Below are 21,185 nucleotides of genomic sequence, written 5' to 3'. Positions count from 1 at the left end.
TTTGTTGGTTAACCAGATACTGTCAAGGTTTGATCTTGATATTTGTGGATTCATGTTGCAGATTATATTTAGGACTTTAGGATGGGTTATCAGCTTGTTAGGTGGGATTTACTTTAGGTTTTGTCATATGAAGCTGGTGCGACTTGACCACATTATGGGCAAGGCCAATAAAACCCCAATAACTTTACTTACTGGTGAACTGGTTTATGCACACATTTGTGTTTCATGTATAATTTGAGGAAGGTTACAGTCGCATCGCTCCACACAGATCAAATGTTTTCATCTGTAGCTATTTTTAGTCTCTTCAGTGGAGCAGAAGCTTCACTTCTTTAAAGTCACACACTTCATGTCGGTTTCCACTGCACTTTATCGATACACCAATGTTTCCACCTCAGCCAAGCGTAAAAACATTTTTGAGATATTTCTACTTTTTTGCTACCATTCAGGTTGTTTTGAAAGTTGAAAATGTGCATCAAAGCAGGTGGATTGAAACGCACACACACTGCAAACTGCAGCTCATGCTTGCGAGCTTCAGGTGACACATTTTTTGAATACAACAACATGTGAAATCGACTTTCTGTAGCATGAAGCTTCCACATTCATACACAAAGGGCAACTTGGCGCCGTTTCGATGTGCTATTCACTTTTACACAACTGTCGTAAATACAAATTGCGCCTTGACTCTGAAGCTTTTCTACCCATATTAGCATGATCCTACTCTGAATCATATTTGTTATTTGCATCATTCTCCGTGTTGGATTTTTTATCCCTTTCAGGTCCAAACTAAGGGAGAGAGACAGAGAGAGAGCTGACAGCTGTGTAGATAACAGGGCCCTGGTTTCCATGGTGAGGGGATTTGATTGGCGGCTGGGGGGGTTGATTGATAAGGACCCCCCTGCTATTCAAGTGACAGCTCCTGTCAGAGAGCCAGCTCGTCTCACACGAGATGTATCAACTGGTACAGCCTGCTCCCACCCCCAACACACACACACACACACACACACACACACACACACACACACACAAACATACTGAGAGAACAGCCAAAACATTTAGCTTACCACTAGCCAACCCACATCCCGCTTCAGTCTGTCTCACTTTTTCTAAAAGGGGGATGGTACCAATTTAAGAAATCTTATCTGTTACTGAACGGAATTTAATAGATTGAGGAATATTACTCATTTACTGTTTCAACAAACAACTGTACTCATGGACATCAATACTGCAATGCCTCACTGTGTACACTGGATATCCAGTCTATGTATTCATGTATTTATAATTGTGAAGATGTGAGTTTTAAGTGTTAATATATTATATCTCGTATTAAAGCTTAAAGCTCTTGATCTTTCATCTTCTTTCTTCTTCATCAGAATACAAAGACATCATTTAAACCATCGACACTAAAGCTGTCCATTAAACAAATACTATTGTAACTGTATTAGAGCTGTCAGCTTGTACGGTAGCAGAAAGGGAGGGAGAAAAAGTGCAGAATAGCCCTTTTCAACCTTGACAGGAAAGGAAGGTGGGGAGGGTGAGGAGATAAATCAGACACACCTGTGAGCCGGGGGGAAAAACAAACAAAAGCAGCATGGAGGAGAACAGGAAAGAGTTTGATTAATAACCATAACCATTTGAATTTATTGCAGTTTCAGTACAAAAAGATTTCATTGAGGATATCAGAATCAGAATCAGAAATACTTTATTGATCCCCGGGGGAAATTAGACTAAAGCTTAATTGATTGTTTGTGTTTCCTTTTGATCTTATTATGTACTTTCGTAGCGTGGGTAACAAGCTATTTCGGTTATCTCTGAAACTTGCTTATGTCAATATTAATAAATGAAATGCCATGTTTTCCAGATGATTGACCGGTTGATGATACTGACTGGCTAATATGTTCAATAAAAGTCTTTCAGCACCCACGAACTAGCCCTGAGGTCAGGTGTCAGACTGAGCTCCTTGTTAACTCTGGTAGCTATTTCAGTCTGCTGATAAGCACAAACCAATGCAGAGGGCCCTACAACATGTTCTGGGAAGGTGAAGAGAGCTCACTGTCCAAATTAGAACAAAAGGTCTGGGTGAAGACAGACGTTCATCCCACTTGTTCAACTATCACCATTTTAACTTACATTCCCAACTTCTTTGTTGGGCCACTATTTAATTATGATGATCATTATCAGTTCCATCTTTGTGCGCCCAGTATACAGTCTGCAGTCATTCATACTTCTGTCTCTATGAGGCTGGACTTTAGCACAGTGGTGCTCTGAACTAAATGCTAACATCGCCATGCTAACATGCTCAAAATGACTAAGCTAACATGATGATTTTTAGTAGGAATGACTTAATACAATTGTATTTAAGTGTCATGCCATTTCATAATATTCATTTCAAAAAATAAATGAAATACCTGGAAATAGATAAATCATCATTGTCATCATCATCATCTACTCATTACTGATACAAGGTTCTCTTCCTGAGCTCCCATGCATTACTTAAATATGATGCCAATTTAATTCAATTTTTAAAACAACCATTTTAGTCGTTATGGATCATTCATCATCTCAGTCATATCCTTTATATCATTAACCAAAGAATGGACAATAAAAAAACATATGATACTCATTTTTAGTTTCCCCTAAATAACACACTAGACAAATTTGACTTTCTTCTTCCAAAGCTTGAGGCGACTGGACCAATTACTAAACTTTGGTAACTATTATTCATTTAGACACCAAAATTTCTAAAAATGGGGCCCAGGTTTAAAAATAATTTCCCTTTAAGTTGCAGAAAATTTATATTGTATTTCTGAGGGAGAAGGTGTTTATTAAGTGTAAATATGACTGAGATTTGGAGTATCCCAAAGTTGCGTACTTATTGTGAAACACAGAATTATTTTACTGAAAATGGTGTACTTTTTACTTTATCAAAGAAAAAAAGCCCAAATAAGGGATGGTATACTGCGTCTTTTTATTGAAATAGGTTACTGTATGCTTTGGAAGAAGAAAGTCTAATTTGTTGCATATTTTTAGCTAGTAATCTACTCATGATGCAGTGGTTCATAGCTTGTTTATTCCAATGCTCCAAACTGGTAATCTCACTGTAAGGACAGTACTTTAGAGATGCTCCAAAGGTCTATGGAATGCAGTATAATTGGACCAAACCTTAGTTTATATTGTCTCAATGGGCTCTGGATGGAACAGCTTACAAGCATATCCATCTTTGATATGACAGAACATCCTCTCCACCACAGTAATTCAGACTGACACTATTTATTTTTTCTGGGAGATTATTTTAGGTGTGGAAGTCAAGGTGGTGGATTGGTGTGCAGCAAAGGACGGAGTGCTTGGAGTTTCAGTATGAAAGAGGTCACACCTTCAAAATATGAAATATGTTATGTGAATTAATAACCATGTAGTTTTGCACAGATTTCCATTCAGTTTGAGTGTTCATGCATTGAAGAGAAGAGAAAGATGAGAAGGTGTGTATGAAGGAGTGAATGTGCTGTCCGTCTAGCTGGACAGTGAGGGTCTCTGCTCTGTGGGTCCTCGGGGTTATCAACCTTTGTCAGATATGCGCGACCTTCTCTGTCGCCACCCAGGGGTGTTAGGCTCGCCAACAGGGCGGAGCGGAGATAACACATCCGATTGACAGCCTCGTCTTCCCCCACTAAACTGTAGCCCTACTGCCCCGCAAACCTCCCACACCCGTCAGGCATCCCAGTCCCACCACAGAGCATTCCACTTTGGCTCTTGTGCTGCCTAAATACGGGCTGGTGACCGAATCGGGCATCACCTGTGAGATGAAAATGATTGAAAATGTGCCTGTAGTATAAAGGAGGCAGAGAGGTCTTTGTGATGGACCAAAGTTACACCTCAGTTTCCTGTGGGTCACACCACCATGCAGGGGTCAGTAGTCAAGGTTGTGCAGGATACTGGATACATAGGGCATATGTATACCATTATCATCATCACCATTGTCTTTTATTTCATTGTCATCATTTCATAATTGAAATATTTAGATTACATTAAAGTGAAACTTGAACACATACAACACATTCTACCTCTTACAAATGAAAAGTTGAATTCAGGAACAATAAAACACATCCTTAATACACTCAATATATACACTCAGTGTCATTACACTCAGGTTTTGCTGTTGCAGCCATACTTGGTCTGGTATGAGTATCAGTAGTTTATGATGCCTAATATTCAGATAGATACTAAATACAGTACAGAATCAGTTCACTGACTTTGTGACTCTTCTCTACTTGTGCTACAGTAAACCTTGTGTGTTCAGCAGAAGTTACATAGGCTCACTTTAAAGTCCAAGTGATATTAAAATTCATTTTTGATAAGATAATGAAAGCTAGCTTCTGCTTTCTGACTTGAATATTATTGATAGCTAATGCTAGTATTATCATATGCTAGTATCACGGTCTTCACTAATAGTGCACCACAGAAGCTGGCAGTGTGTGTTCCAGAAATGCGGAATTGTCACTCAACTGTTGCCGTGGGAAACACCCACTCAGAGGCTTGAGGTTTTGAGGCTGTCACAAATATGTACAAAAAATGGTTTTATCCTCGGTCCTATGGAAAATACAATAATATAATAATATAATTAGTTTATATTTCCTCACACAAAAGTGAGGACAATCCAATGCATGCTGCATGTGCATATACATCCTGTCATGTTTACAGAGGAAAATAAAATGAGAAAGAAATGTTTTTTTTACCACTCAAAACAGTGTGTAAACTGTGCTGAGGGGGGTTTAAGCTCTGTTACATCCAATTCCTCCAGGGACAGTTAACCAGTCTGTGATGCGAATGTCAAGTCCCCACAAAGCTCCTAAGCTGCACCCATTGTGTCATACCTTGTCACCTCTTCACTCGACTCATTTTAAACACACACACTCCATCCAGTGCGGCGGCAGTCTTTCAGTCTCTCTGTCGTCAGCAGGCAGCCCATCAGCGTGCTGTAAATGTGCAGGTTCACCTGGAGTGCCAAGCTGGAGCTGCCTTTTAAGCCCCCTCCAGGCCTTCAAGAGCCCCACTCCCTGCAGCTCCAGTCCTGCAGGTACGGTGCAGTCCCGTGCTCCAGCTCTAACCCCCAGAGCAGCGTATGGTAAAGCCATCAGGGCCAGCGTCCCTTTGAAGAGTGGGACCGAAAGAAACACAGCAGCCCTGAACACGATGCTGCGTCTCCCTTTTCCACCAGCATTTTTTTTTCCTTTTCCTCCTCGAAAAGATTCCTGCTACACCCCGTATTACTCTGCTTTTTCAATTTATTTCCCCTCTTGCTCACTGCCTGATCTCTCCCTCCCTCTCAGTCTCTCACTCATTTCATTAACCCTAACCTGCCTCTCAGCACCTATCCACATTAACACTGATACTGAAAGTTTTTCACACAGATTTTCTGATCAATGTGAACAGCAAAAGACTGCACTTGATTGATGTTGATTTTATTTACTTCCCATTTGGGTTGCAAGGGTATGTGCTACAAAACAGCATCCCTACAGAAAACTTCACATTTGGCTTTCCTCCAGATGCACTGGAACAAAAGCTGGAACTGGACTAAAGAGGCCCATAGTCACTGTTTTTTGCCTAAATTAAAAATATTTCAAATACGAACTCATTTCAAGTTGTTACTGTTGTCATGAAACTTCCAAAGTTCCAAACCTTTATGGCTTGTGACCCCTTGAAATAATACATCACACGTTATGAACTAGAGCGAGTGATTTTTTTTCTCAGCTTGTTTAATTTTAAGGATTTTTAGAGACTCAAAGTGTTAAAAGTATGCAGTACTTGACAGGAAAAATGCAAGTCTTTCTTTTCCCTTTAACTATCTTGGGACCACTTTGTGTGTGTGTGTGTGTGTGTGTGTGTGTGTGTGTGTGTGTGTGTGTGTGTGTGTGTGTGTGTGTGTGGTGCGTCTGTCAGAGATGTCACACATGCTGCTCCACTCAGCATCAGGTCCATTTGGTGGTTGTCCTCTCAGGAATGTGAAGACTGCAGTCATCTGATGTTGTCTTGCGTGCTCACTAATGTCATTGTCATGGCATGCTGCCATATTAGGTTACACTTATATGTAGCTAATAATAAGAAGCGTTTTTTTGTGCTGATGTGTTCATTAAGAAATAAAACTGTTAAAAATGTTTTTCTCTTCATTCTGGCCTTCCATTTCCCACAAAAATGACCTAGTTGACCAATGACCTTATCCTGAGTACAAGGGACACTGATTCTGAAAACACAAAAGAAATGTTGCTTTTGATTTTTTTTGTAAATTATGTGAAAACCACAAGCTAAATTCCATTCACAGCCCTTGTACTGGGGTCGAGGCAGAAATCTCAGATATATCAGATATATCCAAGCCTGGACATACAAAACTAAAACTATCTGCATGATACTCAAAGCAAAACGAATGTTCTTTCAAAATGCAAGCCATATGAGACCCGGGTAACTAGCACATCTGACTTTCAACCAGGAAACACAGGTTTGTGTCCCCAAACATTTTATGTTTTGTAGCCAAAGGACATACTAAGTCCTTAACATAGCCATAGGCCTAAATCATGAGGTGCAAAAACGTCCAATATGGGTGTAATTTCTAGGTGCACTGGCCTGGTGCATAGGTGAAAGTGAGGCACTGTAAAACTCTTTGTCTTGTTGAAAAATGGAGCTTGGCAAGATTAAGCATCCCATGTCACATCGCAGGCAAAGGACGGATCTGTCATGTTATTAGGGCTGGTTAGAGCTCAAATGAAGATGCTGGTTTGTGTGAATGTCAAGCCCATAATACATCCGTCAGTGATGTCATACACACAAAGGTGTTGTGATGCTTGATGACCTCAGATGCCATATGAGGAGTACTCTCTCCTGGACACGCTGTTATCTGATTTCATAGGCAGAGGACAGGCAGTGAGGTGTTGAGCTACAGCTGGCAAAATTCATCTGTAATCCAATGATCAGTGTCCAACTCAAACAAAGACTCACTGAATCGATTCAACACACAGAGGTGTGTATTGATCAGAAACAACACATCTCCATCTCTTTCCCTCTCTACAACACACTACACACACATGCGTAGAGCTCCAACGGGGAAATTTAGGACCATTTGGGATTCAAATCAATTGGATAGACCCCACCTCACACACACACACACACACACACGCACACACAACACACACATAGTCCATCAGTGTGAACCTATTACCTTCCGCCTTAAACCCACGCTGCTCTACTCGCCAACTGTGGGAACAGTTTCCCACGCTGGTTTAGAGTAGTCTACCTCACCACCTTGCCCACGCCTGCACGTGTGTGTGTGGGTGTGCTTAGTACTGTATGTGTTTATGTTTTTTAGTTCTATATTTGAGTATTTGTGTGTATTTTAATTTGATATTTGCGTGCAGATGCAATGGTTGATTATTTCTTAATTGAGTGTTATTGTGTACCAATTGTGTGCAAATTGTGTATGTAGTTAATTATATAGTTTACGCACGAGTGTTGGGTCCATTTGAGTCTGTGTGTGACTGTGTATGTTTATGGTTTTGAGTGTCTTTCATTTGTTCCCACACATGTACTTGTATATGTGACATTATTTATGTACGTTTGTGTGTGTGTGTGTGTGTGTGTGTGTGTGTGTGTGTGTGTGTGTGTGTGTGTGCGAGCGAGCGTGCATGTGCCCACAGTCTGGCCACTGTGGTGCTTTGAGACGTTCACTCAGCTCAGCTAATTCTCGGCAGCGGCAGGTTGCCAGGTATTTTTACTGCCTCACCTCTGTGTGTGTGTGTGTGTGTGTGTCCGTGGAGGATGTGAAAAGCAGCCCAGTGACGTCCAGTGGACTGAAGTGAAGGCAGAGAACATGGCAATGCATTGAAGCAGATCCAGAGGCAGCAGTTGCGTGAGGGGTGCGAGGCCCTGATCACACATCACCATTCTAGGTCAAGTTCAATTGTGCAGCACAATTTCATAGAAATGCATTTCATAAGTGCTTTAAATGGTTTTTACTTGTTAACAAGGCAGCAGCATTATGCACAGCTAAAGCAGCAGTATGCTCACCCTGCAAGTCGACTGTTACAAAAAGGTAACATTAATGTAACGTTGATATTTTTTTGGCATTTTTGCCTTTTTGTGATAGTGACACCTGGAGAGAGACAGGAAATGCAGGCGCTCACTCTACCTGGTGAGCTGACGGGGCGCCCCTAACATTGTCAGGAAAGTTGAAAAGTTACTTTCAATTGGCTGTCTTCCATGTTTAAAGGCTATCAATGGGAATGAGGACAGGATGAATGTAGGCTGGTAACCATATCTCCTTTAGATATCTGCTAATATCTCAACCCAGACAGCGACCAGTATTTTAATGAACAAAGTGTAGCGTGGAGAGCACAGCTAGCTGCAGTAATAATAAGAGAACAGACTGACAGAGAGCGAGCAGCTCTTTTCAAACAGCCAGAGTTATGCTTAGCAGCTGTATGGTAAGGGAGTCAGTCTGCTGTGTTACAACCTGGTAAACAGGTGAACTGTACATGTGTTTGTGTGTTCTTGTCTATGTCTGTGAAGCAGAAACGCGGAGTACAGACACTGATGAACAATTCACAGATATAAATCGGAATCCAGCTCTAACATTAAAGATGCAACTACATCAAAATGCGGACCCCTGGATCAATCTATATGTACCATGAACCGGTCAATGGCCCGTTTCTAATTAAGTTACAAATCAGTTGTTTAGTTTTTCATCAAAACATACCTATTTGATTAGTCTTTGGAGTCTTGTTTGACGTCACGTAGGCTACTAACTCTCAGTCGCATTGCAAACATGGCTTGTTGTTACATAATTTGTTGTCAGTCTGTTTGAGCAACATAAATACTTGGGATTCCCTGGTGTTTTATGAACTATACAGTATCTATTTGAACGTAAGCAATGCCACTTTTATAGAATTGGCTTATTTTAATTTGTAATGGAAAAGGAATGCCTACATTAAACAAATGTTGCCAGATTGCATCGTATCGCACCAAATCGTTCTGTATCAAAATGTATCGTCCCTGAATCGTATCGTAGCCTACATGTATTATCTCATAAGGGAGAGATGCACACCCCTACACTGAGGTGATCAGCTTCACTGTGAGCTCTCAGAGTAACAGCTCAAGTCATGAAACACATGTGAGGCTCTCTGTAGAGACTCTTAGCTGACCTCTGCATCAACATGACCCTGTGCCACCAGGTCAGAGTCACAATCCAGCTCTGGTTCTGTTAAAACTGTGTGTGCGTGTGTGTGTGTGTGTGTGTGTTTGTCAAAGGACAGCTTCCATTTGAGGCCAGTGTGCAGGTCTGTGTGTGTAATTAGATGAGTGTATGTGTCAGAGAGTCACTGTGGTGGTCCTCAACCCTCCTGCCCGTAACTAGATGATAACTAGACAGTTATTATCTTATTAGCTGCTTTAGTGCTCCTCCGTATCATCGTCCTGTCAGATTGATCAAGGACTGAGAAATGGTACAAACCCTGACACTGCCTGAGGAGCAGTATATCCACCTCTTTGAGAAATGTATTTTACTATTGCACTCTGCAGCTTTCTAATCTTTCATCTCACATACTCATTTTTGAAATCATAAAATATTTGGTAACTCTTTATAATACAGCTCACAATTTACTGTACAACTTCCCGCAAAGTACGTTGTAATTGTGTTGTATGAATCAATACATATAAAATACTTACTGGTTCCTACTGGTACTTAAATGTAGGTACAGCGTTATAAAACCAGACCATGGGGAACAAGGAAGTAACAATAGGGAATTCTAGAGGAAAAGACAAATAGATTACATATACAAGTATTTTTGTAAATACTGGGTACAGTGCTGGTAAACAGAGCTGAAAGGTTGACAATAAACAATGACATCCTGCGGCATTAAGTAATTATGGTATAATGTATGCAAATATTTATCAGATCGTTCGTACGTGTTAACGATGAATCCTCCATGCATGCCAAAGTTAGTGACGGAGTTCTACAAGGTTCTGTGCATGGACCAATACTTTTTACCCTATATATGCTTCCTTTAGGCAATATCATTACAAAACACTCACCATACATTTTCAGTGCTATGCAGATGATACTCAATTATATCTATCGATCAAGCCATATGAAACCATCAGCAAAACTTACCTTTCAAGTGCAGCTGTGGAAGGCTTGTATTGTCATCGGAGGACGAAAAACTATACAGTAATGTAATAATACTGGAGGTACCCAGTATTTACAAAATACTAGTATTACTAGTAATAGAATAATACCGTATAATTTGTTTGTCTCCTCCGATTGAATCCCCTATTCATACTCCCTTGATCCCCATGGTCTGGTTTTCTTCCGCCATACCTATATTTAAGCACCAGAAGGAACCATTAAGTATTTTATACATATTGATTAATGCGATGAAGTTACACTGTAAGTTGCGGGAAGTCACGCAGTAAATTGCGGGCTGTATTATACTGTTACCAAATATTTTTAAAATGTCTTGTTTCCCCTTTGTACTGTATTCTCATCTTCTATATTTTCTCTGGCGTCAGCTGCTTTGTCTTCTACTCCCTCCTCTGATGATTAAAGGCTCAGTGCATTTATAATAGAAAGCCCCACAATCAGTAGATCTACTCATGAACTGGAAGATTTACATGTAGGTTGAAAAGTAACATTAGCCAGTAAAGACATTAGACAAAGCTTCCTTATAGTATGTCTTGTTGCATGTAAGTCAATCACATTTGATTAATCAAAATACATCCTGCATCCTTAATACCACTACATGGCTTCTCTTCAGACTCACTGTTGAACAGATCCAGGCGCCAGTGTAGAGGCAAACAGGGGCTGCTGCTGAAGCCTCTGTGCTGGGTTTAAGTGGTCATATGGAATGGGTATTACTACGTGTTCGTTGAAGGAGGGTATATTTGGTCAACCCAGCAGGGCAATCAAAGATGCCCTAGATTTGAGACTGGAAATGTCTGTAAGTTCATAGATGCCAGACTCTCTCTCTCTCTCTCTCTCTCTATCTCTCTCTCTCTCTGTCTGTCTCTCCATCCAGATGGATTAACAGTTGAAGGCGCACACACCTAATGAGTGGGGGCTGAGAAAATGAGTGGAGGGCCACAGACTTACTTCTGGCTTGGCCCTGTCTATTATTTGGATGGTTGTAATTGTTTTTCTGGCAAAGCAGAACAACAGAACACCAAGTGAAGTGATCGAGCAGTAACTGTGTACTATTAATGAGACATACTCATCCACAGTACACAAGTAAACAAATATAGTATCTCCCAGGTCATTCTTTTGACGGGGTTTGTGCCACTGTCAGCAATTTTTGACTTTTACAAGGTATGAATGCCTCCTAGGAGAGACTGTCTGAAAGGGTGTGTGCTGTTATCCCTCTTTATCGCATTAAGACTACAAAGACAGAGTTGTTGGAGAGAGATCGGGGGGGGGGGGGGTGCTGTGACAGCAGACTTTTCACCATGCCTACCAGTGTGGCCATTCAGACCAGGTAGAAACACTTTGACTTTAGACACACGCGAAAAGAAGTCATACGAGCTACTTAATTTGAAGCGCACTGAGATCTTGAAACTAAAGTCCTCCTCAGCTTAAAGAGATGAAGGGAGGAGAGAGAGAAAAGGGATGGAGGGAGAAGGAAGAGCAGAGGGAGGAGGGGAGGTGGCAGATGGCTGCACAAGCCATGAAATGCGGAGCAGAATGATGACGGAGGGAGAGAGGTGTTCCCAAGGTAGAAAGGGAAGTTAGAGGGGAAAAGGAGGATGATATTTAATGGAGGGAGAGCAATGTGAAACTGAACTGCGAACAAATTTCATTGGAACTACTTTCTACTGAAGAAATCTTTCCAATGACTTTTCAGTGTGTCCTGTGAGTCCAGTGTAAGAGAGACAGCATGAGATGGTGCTGTTGAATATTTAAATGTCATTTTTCAATACTGTGAGAACTAAATTCCAATTCACTTCAATTGTACTGTGGTGAAGGCAGAAATCTCAAAGTGTGCTGTAATGTTTAGATCTTTGCATGTGCTTTTTCATTTAATTTAACTATAGTGTGGAAGTCAATCTGCAGAGATGAAACTTCCATCACAGTCAACATTATATATGCTTTTATTGCTATCAGTCACGTTGTTGTTATGTACTGCAGTGCAGACCTTTCAAATCAGTCTCCACTTTGCACTGCTTTACCACACATCCATCATGTAACTTTGCTATAGAAAATCCCTTGCAGCAACTTGAAACTGGCTTGAGATAGGCCATCCTAACTATAAAGATCATGGTGGGAACAGATGGCTGCCAACAATCTAAAACTGCAAAATGTTAGGAAACGTAACGCAAGTAGTTGGCAGTAGTAATAACTGGCACAAAACACTGGTAGCTTAAAGGTATTAAGCTTCACTTTAAGTTTTTGTGTCCCATGATGGTCCAAATGCTTTTTAGAGACATTTGCCGCCTATTGAGAATATCATTCTGGACGAAACATCAAAATACTCAATGTTATTTAGCATACATGTTGTCAAACATGATTTTTTTCTTTTTTTAGTGTAGAATGTGTTTTTTATAACCCCACACTGGTGGAGCTCTGGTCATGAGTGGAGAGAACAGAGAAGAGAGAGAGGGTGAGTAAGAGCAGAGGGGGAAGGGTGTTTGCCCCCTGCAGGGCTGCTGATGGATGCAGGGCTCCTGGGGTTAAGGGGAGGGCAGCCAGGCCCTGAGCCAGGGTACAGAGTGGCAGCTACCTGCCGCTCATCACACTCACACATACATGCACACACACACTCATAGACTCACACACACTCCAATAGCTTTCATTATAGTTTTTAGGCAAACACCAACACTTCTATGCACATCATCTTACACACACTGACCCACTTAATTTCTCACATGGGGGTTACATGTTTAACTTGTATCCTCACACACTCTTTCTCTCTCACCCCCACACACACGTAGTCACACGCACACCCACAGCAGAGGATGCTAATGGGAGGGAGGGAAGAGAAACAGAAAAACAAACCATCTGACAATATGAAGCCTGTCAGTGGAGCAGACAGATACTTAAGGGGGGGGGGGGGCTTCGTCACAGCAGCGGTACACGTACAAATCAGACAAAGCATAGTGCAAAAAACATAGTATTAACATAAAAGTAAAAAATAAATATGCCCTTTTAAGTATGTGCATGCATAAAGTGTGCTAATTTCTGTAAGGTGTGTAAAATGGATGTAATTATAAGTAATAAAGTCCTGTGCCAATTACAGAGAATGTAACTGTTAGTCCAGTAGGACCTCAGCAGCCTTTCAGTCCACTGACATCCCGTGACAGAGTGGGGATGAGTGTAACAGTTTGATGGCCACCGGCAGGAGTGATCTCCTGTGCCACTCAGTGGAACATCTTGTGTGATTTTGAAGATTCTCTTCTCAACCTGTATGCATGTCATTGTGGGGGGGGGGGGGGGGGGGGGGGTGATGATGTTGATGCTACCCAACTTGGACAGCATCCTCTTCATTGCCTCCAGAGTCCAACTCAACTACTCCTCCAACCACGAAGCTTGTAGATAACAGATGAAGTGACACCAGCATGTGATACAGACAGAGCAGAGCTCCGTTCATATTGTCACATTACACCATCAAGGGCACTGGGGGGGCAACCGACGCAGGTTACACCTAATCATCTTCTCTGGAGCGCCCACTGGTGGCATAACCCTGTATGACAATCTGACAGTGAAACCATGTTCTCTGGTGGTAAGGCGGCTGTGGGATGCTTGAGACATCAGTGAGGCTCTAATGTTTCCTATCAAGATGTATCAAAGCCAAGGTTGAACATTATTATTATTCATAGTGCAGCCTTTCAAGATAATAAAGAAACTTGCTTCCAGGTCATTGAGTAGGCTAGCAATTTGCACTCTGCAGAATGATCCCTTTTACACTACAAACAGAGCCTATGTTCAATGGGCCATTTCAAGCCTTTCCAGCTAATTTAATGACACCTTAAATGATGTTTATTAATCAGACTGCGCTGAGTTTCTGTGTGCTTGCCGTGGCCGATACCGAGCAGTCTAATTAATGGTCAGATCAATCAATAAAGTCTAACTGATAATGGCCTCGTTCAATGGCCGCTCTATAATAAAAGGGCGCGGTTTGCAGATAATTAATGTGGCACATCTCCTATGTCTAAAACAAAATGGGCCTACTTAATGTCATTGTGAGGTGTGGATGTCCCTAGCGTCCATACTGCTTGGTCTCAATGACTTTTCACTCTGAAGTTCATGTACTACTTCGGATAAAACCATGAATAAGTCATTAAAAGCCTGTTTGTCTCTGCAGTTGAGTTAAACCTTTAAGACGAGAAGAAGCCGCTCTCTTTATCAAATGAAGGGTGGGGTGGGGGGGGGGGGGGTAAAAACTCTAATCGCCTGTAATCCTTTTAATATGTCTCACACTTTGCTCTGTCAATACACAAAGCTGAGCAGCTCCAGCTTCACTGAGTGCATCCCAAACCTGGAGGAACAGTATTAATGGCCATAAGAGGAGAGGAGGGTCTGCTGGGCCATCAGGTTACTGCTGCACATTAATCTCAAACAGCTGATGCACTCAGAACTGTGTATCATCATGATGAGAGGCGATCATTTTGTATTTTAGTGTTTCGTGTTCACAGACTTGTGGTGGCAGTGCGCGCAAGGGCAGCCCAGGCTCCTCCTCGCCCCTTTCTCCCCCTACCAAATGTGGACCGCTCCTCAGGTAAAGAGATGTTTTAAATCAAGGGGGAGGGAGGGGAGAGTAGGGCTGGGGCTGTCCGCTTTTGTTCTGCAGAAAAAGGGGGCTTGTTCTTAGCAGATCAGCCTGCCATTTTAACCGGGGGTGTGTGAGCGCCGAGCAAGAGGCTTGACACGGGAGCGGTGTGGGATGGGAGCAGAGAGAGGAGAGAAGGAGCGTCCTGTCTGCAGTCCTGCCACAACCGAGCGGAGCAGAAGCATCGAGCCACTGCGAGAACACTGAGGAGCCCGAGTCTCCTCTACAGCGGGATCACACACACACACCTGAAGGCCGCAGAGTACCACAGGGATTTACAAACCAGGAGGAATAGTCTGACAGCCCAGACGAACTTGTTTGTACAAATAGACGAACAAAACTCTGCAGCGCTTTTTTCCCCCAAAACTCCAACGCGCAGCTCCGCTTCTGCAAGTGCACTTAGACTTTGCGTAGCTTTATGACAGAAACAGACACTTGAATGATCACTGATCACTGCTATTTAGCCATTTCAGCGGGGCAGGGTCGCCAGTGATGGACATTGATTTGATGAAGAATGTGTCAGCTGTGCGCGCATGAGCCTCTCTGTCAGCACCTCTGACCTTTTTTTTGTGGATTTCAGTGAAATCTTTGGACTTAAATAGCCTTTTAGATTTCTAACGAGATCAGCTGGACTTTGCAGTTCTGAAAAGGATCCTGGTCAGAATTAACTGGAAAAGCTTTTCACCTCCATCCACCATGCGACCCATCCCATCCAGACTCAGCTATCTGTGAGTGCTTTTCCTCCCTGACTTCCAATCTTTACGCACTGTTAATGCTCCTTCACGCAGCTCCGACGTAACTTAATGCATGTTATTCTTCTTCTTTGCAGGTTTCTACACTTGTTCGCATTTTGCTACTATGCTCAGGTATGTCACTGCTTCCATTTCTTCTCATACAAATGGTTTTAGAATGCCCACCTTTTTTTCATTTGGGCGCTAAAATAAGGATTGGCTTTAAAAGTCTCTAAAGCATATGGCGGTCAAATCTTGATGCACGGCGCAATAACCGTGAGAGGAGGAAAGGTGAGGGATCATCGTAACATTATGTGATACGACAATATGGGATGGCTCCCACGGCGCGCCGGGCAGCGGGGCGCGCGGCTAGCTGGCAGGTTGCTGATGAACATACCGGCCCTGGCACAGGGCGCGCGGGCACAGACGGGGTATCGGGGCAGAGGGAAATGCTTGCGAGTCTTGTGAAAAATGTCGTGGGGTACAAAGTAACCAGGGCCAATGTTTTCCGTCGGCAGCAGTCATTCCATCACAGCGGAGCGGAGGTCAAAGCGAAAGACAAATAAATACTTGGTAAAGTTACAGTAGCTAGATGCTCTGTTGGTTCCCAGCATGAGGAATGAGGAGTGTGTTTGCTCTGCGCACATTCTCCTGTAAGCACAACCTGTAATCACACCGCGCTCTGTTTGGAAGCTGTTCATTTCGTTTGGCAGCGGCTCTCCTGGAACTTGTTACACTTGTCACTGGGGGAAAAAAACAACAACAAGCTGTTGTTGCGTTGGGATATGTTTCCCTCTGTGTTTAAGAGCTTCGATCATTTCCTGCAGTAACCCAAACACACACACACAATTGGCTTCACTTTCTACTTCAGCCCTGATTTTTTTTTTTTTTGCGCAGTTTAATGTCAGTAAAAAAAAAAAAAAAAGAAGAAAACCAATCAATAAAAAGACAAATGTACACATACTGATGATTGTGATGACATCTAATTTCTGACAGGTAACCAATCAGTCCCCGCCTAATTTCACGCAGCATGTAAGCGAGCAGAGCAAAGTGACGGACCGCGTGAGCCGCAGGTTGATCCGGATCTACCAGCTATACAGCCGGACCAGCGGCAAGCATGTGCAGGTCCTGCCCAACAAGAAGATCAACGCCATGGCCGACGATGGAGATGTGCACGGTAAGAGAAGCCGTGCAATTCACTAAAGACACGAACTCCCCGTGTGTGGTGGCCTACCCGACATTTACTACCCTCCTCTGAAACCGCAGAGATCCTCTCAATGTGTTTAAAGTGTTCACAGGGAGGGTTGATCCGTGTGATTTATTTTCACACATTTTTGCAGCTTTAGTTTTCAAATTCCATGTTTGTTTGTTTTCTTGAAATGTCTCACCGATGCAAATAATAATCTGGATTTAGTTCCATGTTGTGTTAATGTTCCATTTGAGGAAAAGCCATTGTCAGTTTGATTAAATTTCGCCGGTGGCCATCGAATTTATACTATTTCATTTTTATTTGTAAAAATGTGTTCTTATTATTATATAAATTTTTACGATTTTCTTTACAGGATTAATTTCTACTTCTGAATTTCTTTCTTTCTTTTTTTTTTTTGCCTTGTGATTGACATCATTCTCAGCATTATTTCCAAATGTGGCTAAAAGCATTTAAAGAGCAAAATATCTGAGATATAAAAAAATGACCAAAAATAACTCACCTTAAAAGTCGCATGTTTCATTTGAATGCTTCCATTCCACTTATAAAGAGATGTGAATTAGCAAGTACAACGAGAGAGGGTATTTCGAATGCAAATCGGCATATTTGCCGAATTTGTTGAATGAAGCTCCATTCATTCTGTCATTCACAGATTTGTCTATTTCTGTCTTGTTTGCTGACATTTCCAGACAAAAGTGAAACCCCCTTATCATCAGCATTTTTCTCGAAGCCTTTGCTTCTTAACCAAACAGTTGACTGTTGGAGGTGATTGTTCTTTGCACCATTTGTGATCCCAGTACTGTAATGTTGGAGGGGAAGAGGCTCAGAGCTCAGGGAAACTGTCCGGTGGGCTGTAGATGGTGCTGGAGGTGATCCTCCAGAGATCCTGCGTGTCTGGAAGAGCCATTAGAAGTCATCTTACTTCTACCTCCTGAACATTTCCTGCATAGCTCCTTCTCCCCTCTCCACCCCCACCTTAAACTCCACTCCGTCCAGCCTCAGAACCAAGCCGGCCTCCTCGAGCTTTGCAGCCACTCTGACCAACAATTTTTGTTGTATTTAGAGTAAACTGAATTCCATAAAGAACATGGGCTCATCCACTAAATGATGGTGTGTTTGCTGCTCAAGTCTGTACAGCGGCTCAAATGTAGTTGTTGCAGGATGTAATTGTGTGCACGTGTGTGGCCTCAAGAGAGTGTGCAAGCTATTCAGGTATTTTATATGAAATGAGAGATAAAAGTGTCAAAGGGGAAATGTGTGTGTGTGTGTGTGGTGTGTGTGTGTGTGTCTCCCACGTCTCTCTTTGGCTCAGACTCTGCCCATGTCATTCAGTTCAGTTGTAACTGCTGGTTCTGACCACAACTATAAGCCTGAGACATGTAGTGGTTAGTCAGTGGGTGGGTGGAAAAGGCCCTGACCATCCTCTCAGCCCCCAGTAACCCTGTGGCAGACGCCATGAAACCAGTTTTATCAGACAATGTCGATTAAAATGGAATTTATAAAAGGTCATCTGCTATTGGCTTTTAATGTTCTGGATCAAAATCTATGAGAATGTCAAATCACTGCAGTGCCGCAGACTGGAAGTGACCTAAAGATATATACTATCTGTCATTCTGAAGTTAAATAATAATCAAATTCACTGACATTCTCTTGTTTTTTTTATCTTGTTGAAAAGCAACATAAAAAATGTACAAAGCTCCATAAACTCTGTGAACTGCCCATATTTCCTGTATCTTTCAGTACTTCTCAGGATATAGAGATAAATGTGGAGCTTTATGTGTGAGGTCAATGCAGATTTGATGGGCCTGCCAGGATCTCCTCTTTAGCTTTCAAAGAATCAAGAGACACGTGGTTTTATCATTTTGCAAGAATTTCAGCTTGCATAAATCCCAGGAATGGTCCCACAGGTTTTGGTGTATGAGTGTGTGTGTGTGTGTGTGTGTATGTGTGTGTGTGTGTGTGTGTGTTTGAGTGTGAGAGAGAGAGAGCAAAGAGAGTATACGTGCTTGGAAACACACTCAAGCATTTCTGCCTGTGTTGTCGATGCTTTTATGTCCATGCGCACATGCATGTGCACTGTTAAGTCATTCATTCAGGTTTTAATGTTGTAAGAATATTTCAGACATCTTGCTTAAATCACGTGAACCTTTTACCAGTCATCCTGTTCTCAGCTGTAGTTGCTAACAAAACTCTTTGTGTTTGATTTCTTTAGCTAAACTCGTTGTGGAAACAGACACATTTGGGAGCCGAGTACGCATCAAGGGAGCTGAGACGGGCTTCTACATCTGCATGAACAAGAGGGGAAAGCTCATCGGCAAGGTGAGGAGAAAAGTTGACCTCCACCAGCCGAAGCAGAGGCAAAAGGCTGGCTAGCTTATTGCAGCTGATGTCAAAATGTAAAGGGTTTTAGCAGCACAGCTAGACGAGTGTGGAAGATGGGTCAAATGTACAATAAATCAAGAAAACATAATTTTGAACTAGCTGGGACTATGACCATGAATCAAAAGTGGTGGATAATAAGAGACTATATGTACAGTTAGATATCACTGCGCAGCAGATGAATACATGATTCCTCATAAATATAGTCCCTAAAATAGTTCCAGAAATAACCCAAGGTGCATCAGCTTTCATGAGTGTATGATACCTTTTAAACAATTGGTTGGTAATATTCCTTATTTTTCTAATCTCAACGAATCCCATTAAAAGACCAAAACCAACAATGAATTGATCCTACTAACAAGTATTACCAAATGTAGCCAAACCCTGATTTCGCTCCTTCCTCTTACCAAATGTGTATTAATCCACAGCTGAAAAGATTCCCCAAATGCACTATTTCCTCCAGTTTGAGTAACATTTGTCAAAAACTAAAGTGAGTTTAGGAAATTACTGAGCCTTTGTTTGCCTCTCCAAACCAGCAGGCTTGGAGCGGAGAGCCCAAACAGGGTGGAGAAGTCCCAAAGTATTTAGAGAGGACTAATACATTGTTGGTTTGTGTGTGTGTGTGTGTGTGTGTGTGTGTGTGTGTGTGTTTTTGGTGCTGTCATGACTTAAGGAAGATGAAAAGCTAGACAATGTAAGGGGTTTTCCTTCTTGCTTCTGTAATCAGAGAGTTCAGAGGCTCATGATAGTTAAATGATAGCTAGCCGTACATGATTTTTGTATTACAGCCTTTAAACTGGAGTTCAACAATATATGGCTCCAGGTTAGGGTTTCGTTATGGGTCTCAGATGTTTATTTGTAAGTGTGTAGGTGTGTGTCGGCTAATAAACAGAGCTGCCAGCCTATCTGTACACCCCCCCTCCCCAACACACACTCCCCTCCACCCAACCAGCACCCTGCCTCGTACACCATCTGCCCCAAGCTACCAGCCCAGTCACAGCCTGCCCCGGCCCCAGTGTGTGTGTTGAAGAGAGAATGAACAGGGAGTGTGTCTTTTGGGTGTATGTGTGCACATGGGTGAATCATGACTATTTTTAACTATTACTATTTGTCCAAAAAGGTGGGAGCTTGTTACAGTAGGCTAGCACTGTGTGTCCCAGTCCAGTTATTGCTGTTTAAGATGACCTTACTGTACATTTCATCACCGATTTGTATAATGTTTTGTATCACCAACCAGAGGTCACACTTCTCCCACCTTTTTATTTACCATGTCATTCCTGAGCAACGCTGTTGTCTAAAAGCCAACAACCTGATCTAATGGGGCCTTTAGTGAACACAGCAGAGGACTGGTGAGATGTGTTTGAGGATCTATTGATTGTTATTCAATTCAAGCAGACCTGGTCAGTTAAATTTAGCCACAAATGCCACCGGAGATCAAACCAGGAGTGAAAGTGACACTTGGGGGCTGATTAAGGCTTTATGGCTAGAGGATCCGTCCTGCAGCTACTGACCCACGAGGGCTGCTGGATGTTTTCTGAAGGGGGAGAAGAGTCATCGCTTACTGTCATCCCCCTCTCTCTGATCTGTAATGACTGTAGCATATGCTCCATGTATGAGGGGAGGGCTCTGTGTGTGTGTGTGTGTGTGTGTGTGTGTGTGTGCATGCAAGGGACAAGCTGCACAGGGAAGCCTTTATACATCTGATATTTCCCATCTGTAAATCTTTATTGAGGAGTTTTCTCTGAACATCCCCACTGACTGTTTTTCTCTGTGTGTGTTTTTCTGCAGAAAAACGGACAAGGCCGAGACTGTATCTTCACCGAGATTGTTCTTGAAAACAACTACACAGCGTTGAGGAACGCCCGCTATGAGGGCTGGTACATGGCCTTCACCCGCCGCGGGCGGCCACGGAAAGGCTCGAGGACACGCCAGCACCAGCGCGAGGTCCATTTCATGAAGAGGCTGCCGAAGGGGCAGCAGCCCACCCACCCAAGCCACCACCGCCCTTTCGACTTCATCCACTACCCCTTCAGTCAAAGGACTAAACGTACGCGATACTCGTCAGAGCACTGA

The 21,185-nt window shown here is 42.5% G+C and overlaps 1 protein-coding gene across 1 annotated transcript; it reads left to right on the top strand.

Moving 5' to 3' along the window:
* The first annotated feature begins 15,491 nt into the window (after positions 1-15,491).
* fgf8a (fibroblast growth factor 8a) lies at positions 15,492-21,185 on the top strand. The gene is made up of 5 exons (XM_070915780.1): positions 15,492-15,523; positions 15,625-15,661; positions 16,523-16,703; positions 18,946-19,052; positions 20,901-21,185. Exons 1-5 carry the CDS (start codon positions 15,492-15,494, stop codon positions 21,183-21,185), a joined length of 642 nt encoding a protein of 213 aa, XP_070771881.1.

This window comes from Enoplosus armatus, chromosome 12 (assembly GCF_043641665.1).
Source record: "Enoplosus armatus isolate fEnoArm2 chromosome 12, fEnoArm2.hap1, whole genome shotgun sequence".
Taxonomy (NCBI): Eukaryota; Metazoa; Chordata; class Actinopteri; order Centrarchiformes; family Enoplosidae; genus Enoplosus; species Enoplosus armatus.
The sequence above is the reverse complement of the archived record's forward strand: the minus strand, read 5'-3'. Positions and strand labels throughout refer to the sequence as shown.

Excerpts from the sequence above, each read along its gene's own strand:
- fgf8a (XM_070915780.1), top strand. The coding sequence starts at position 15,492 with ATGCGACCCATCCCATCCAGACTCAGCTATCT. Across the intron at positions 15,524-15,624 it reads CCATCCAGACTCAGCTATCT|GTTTCTACACTTGTTCGCAT; the intron begins GTGAGTGCTTTT and ends TCTTCTTTGCAG. Across the intron at positions 16,704-18,945 it reads CGACGATGGAGATGTGCACG|CTAAACTCGTTGTGGAAACA; the intron begins GTAAGAGAAGCC and ends TGATTTCTTTAG.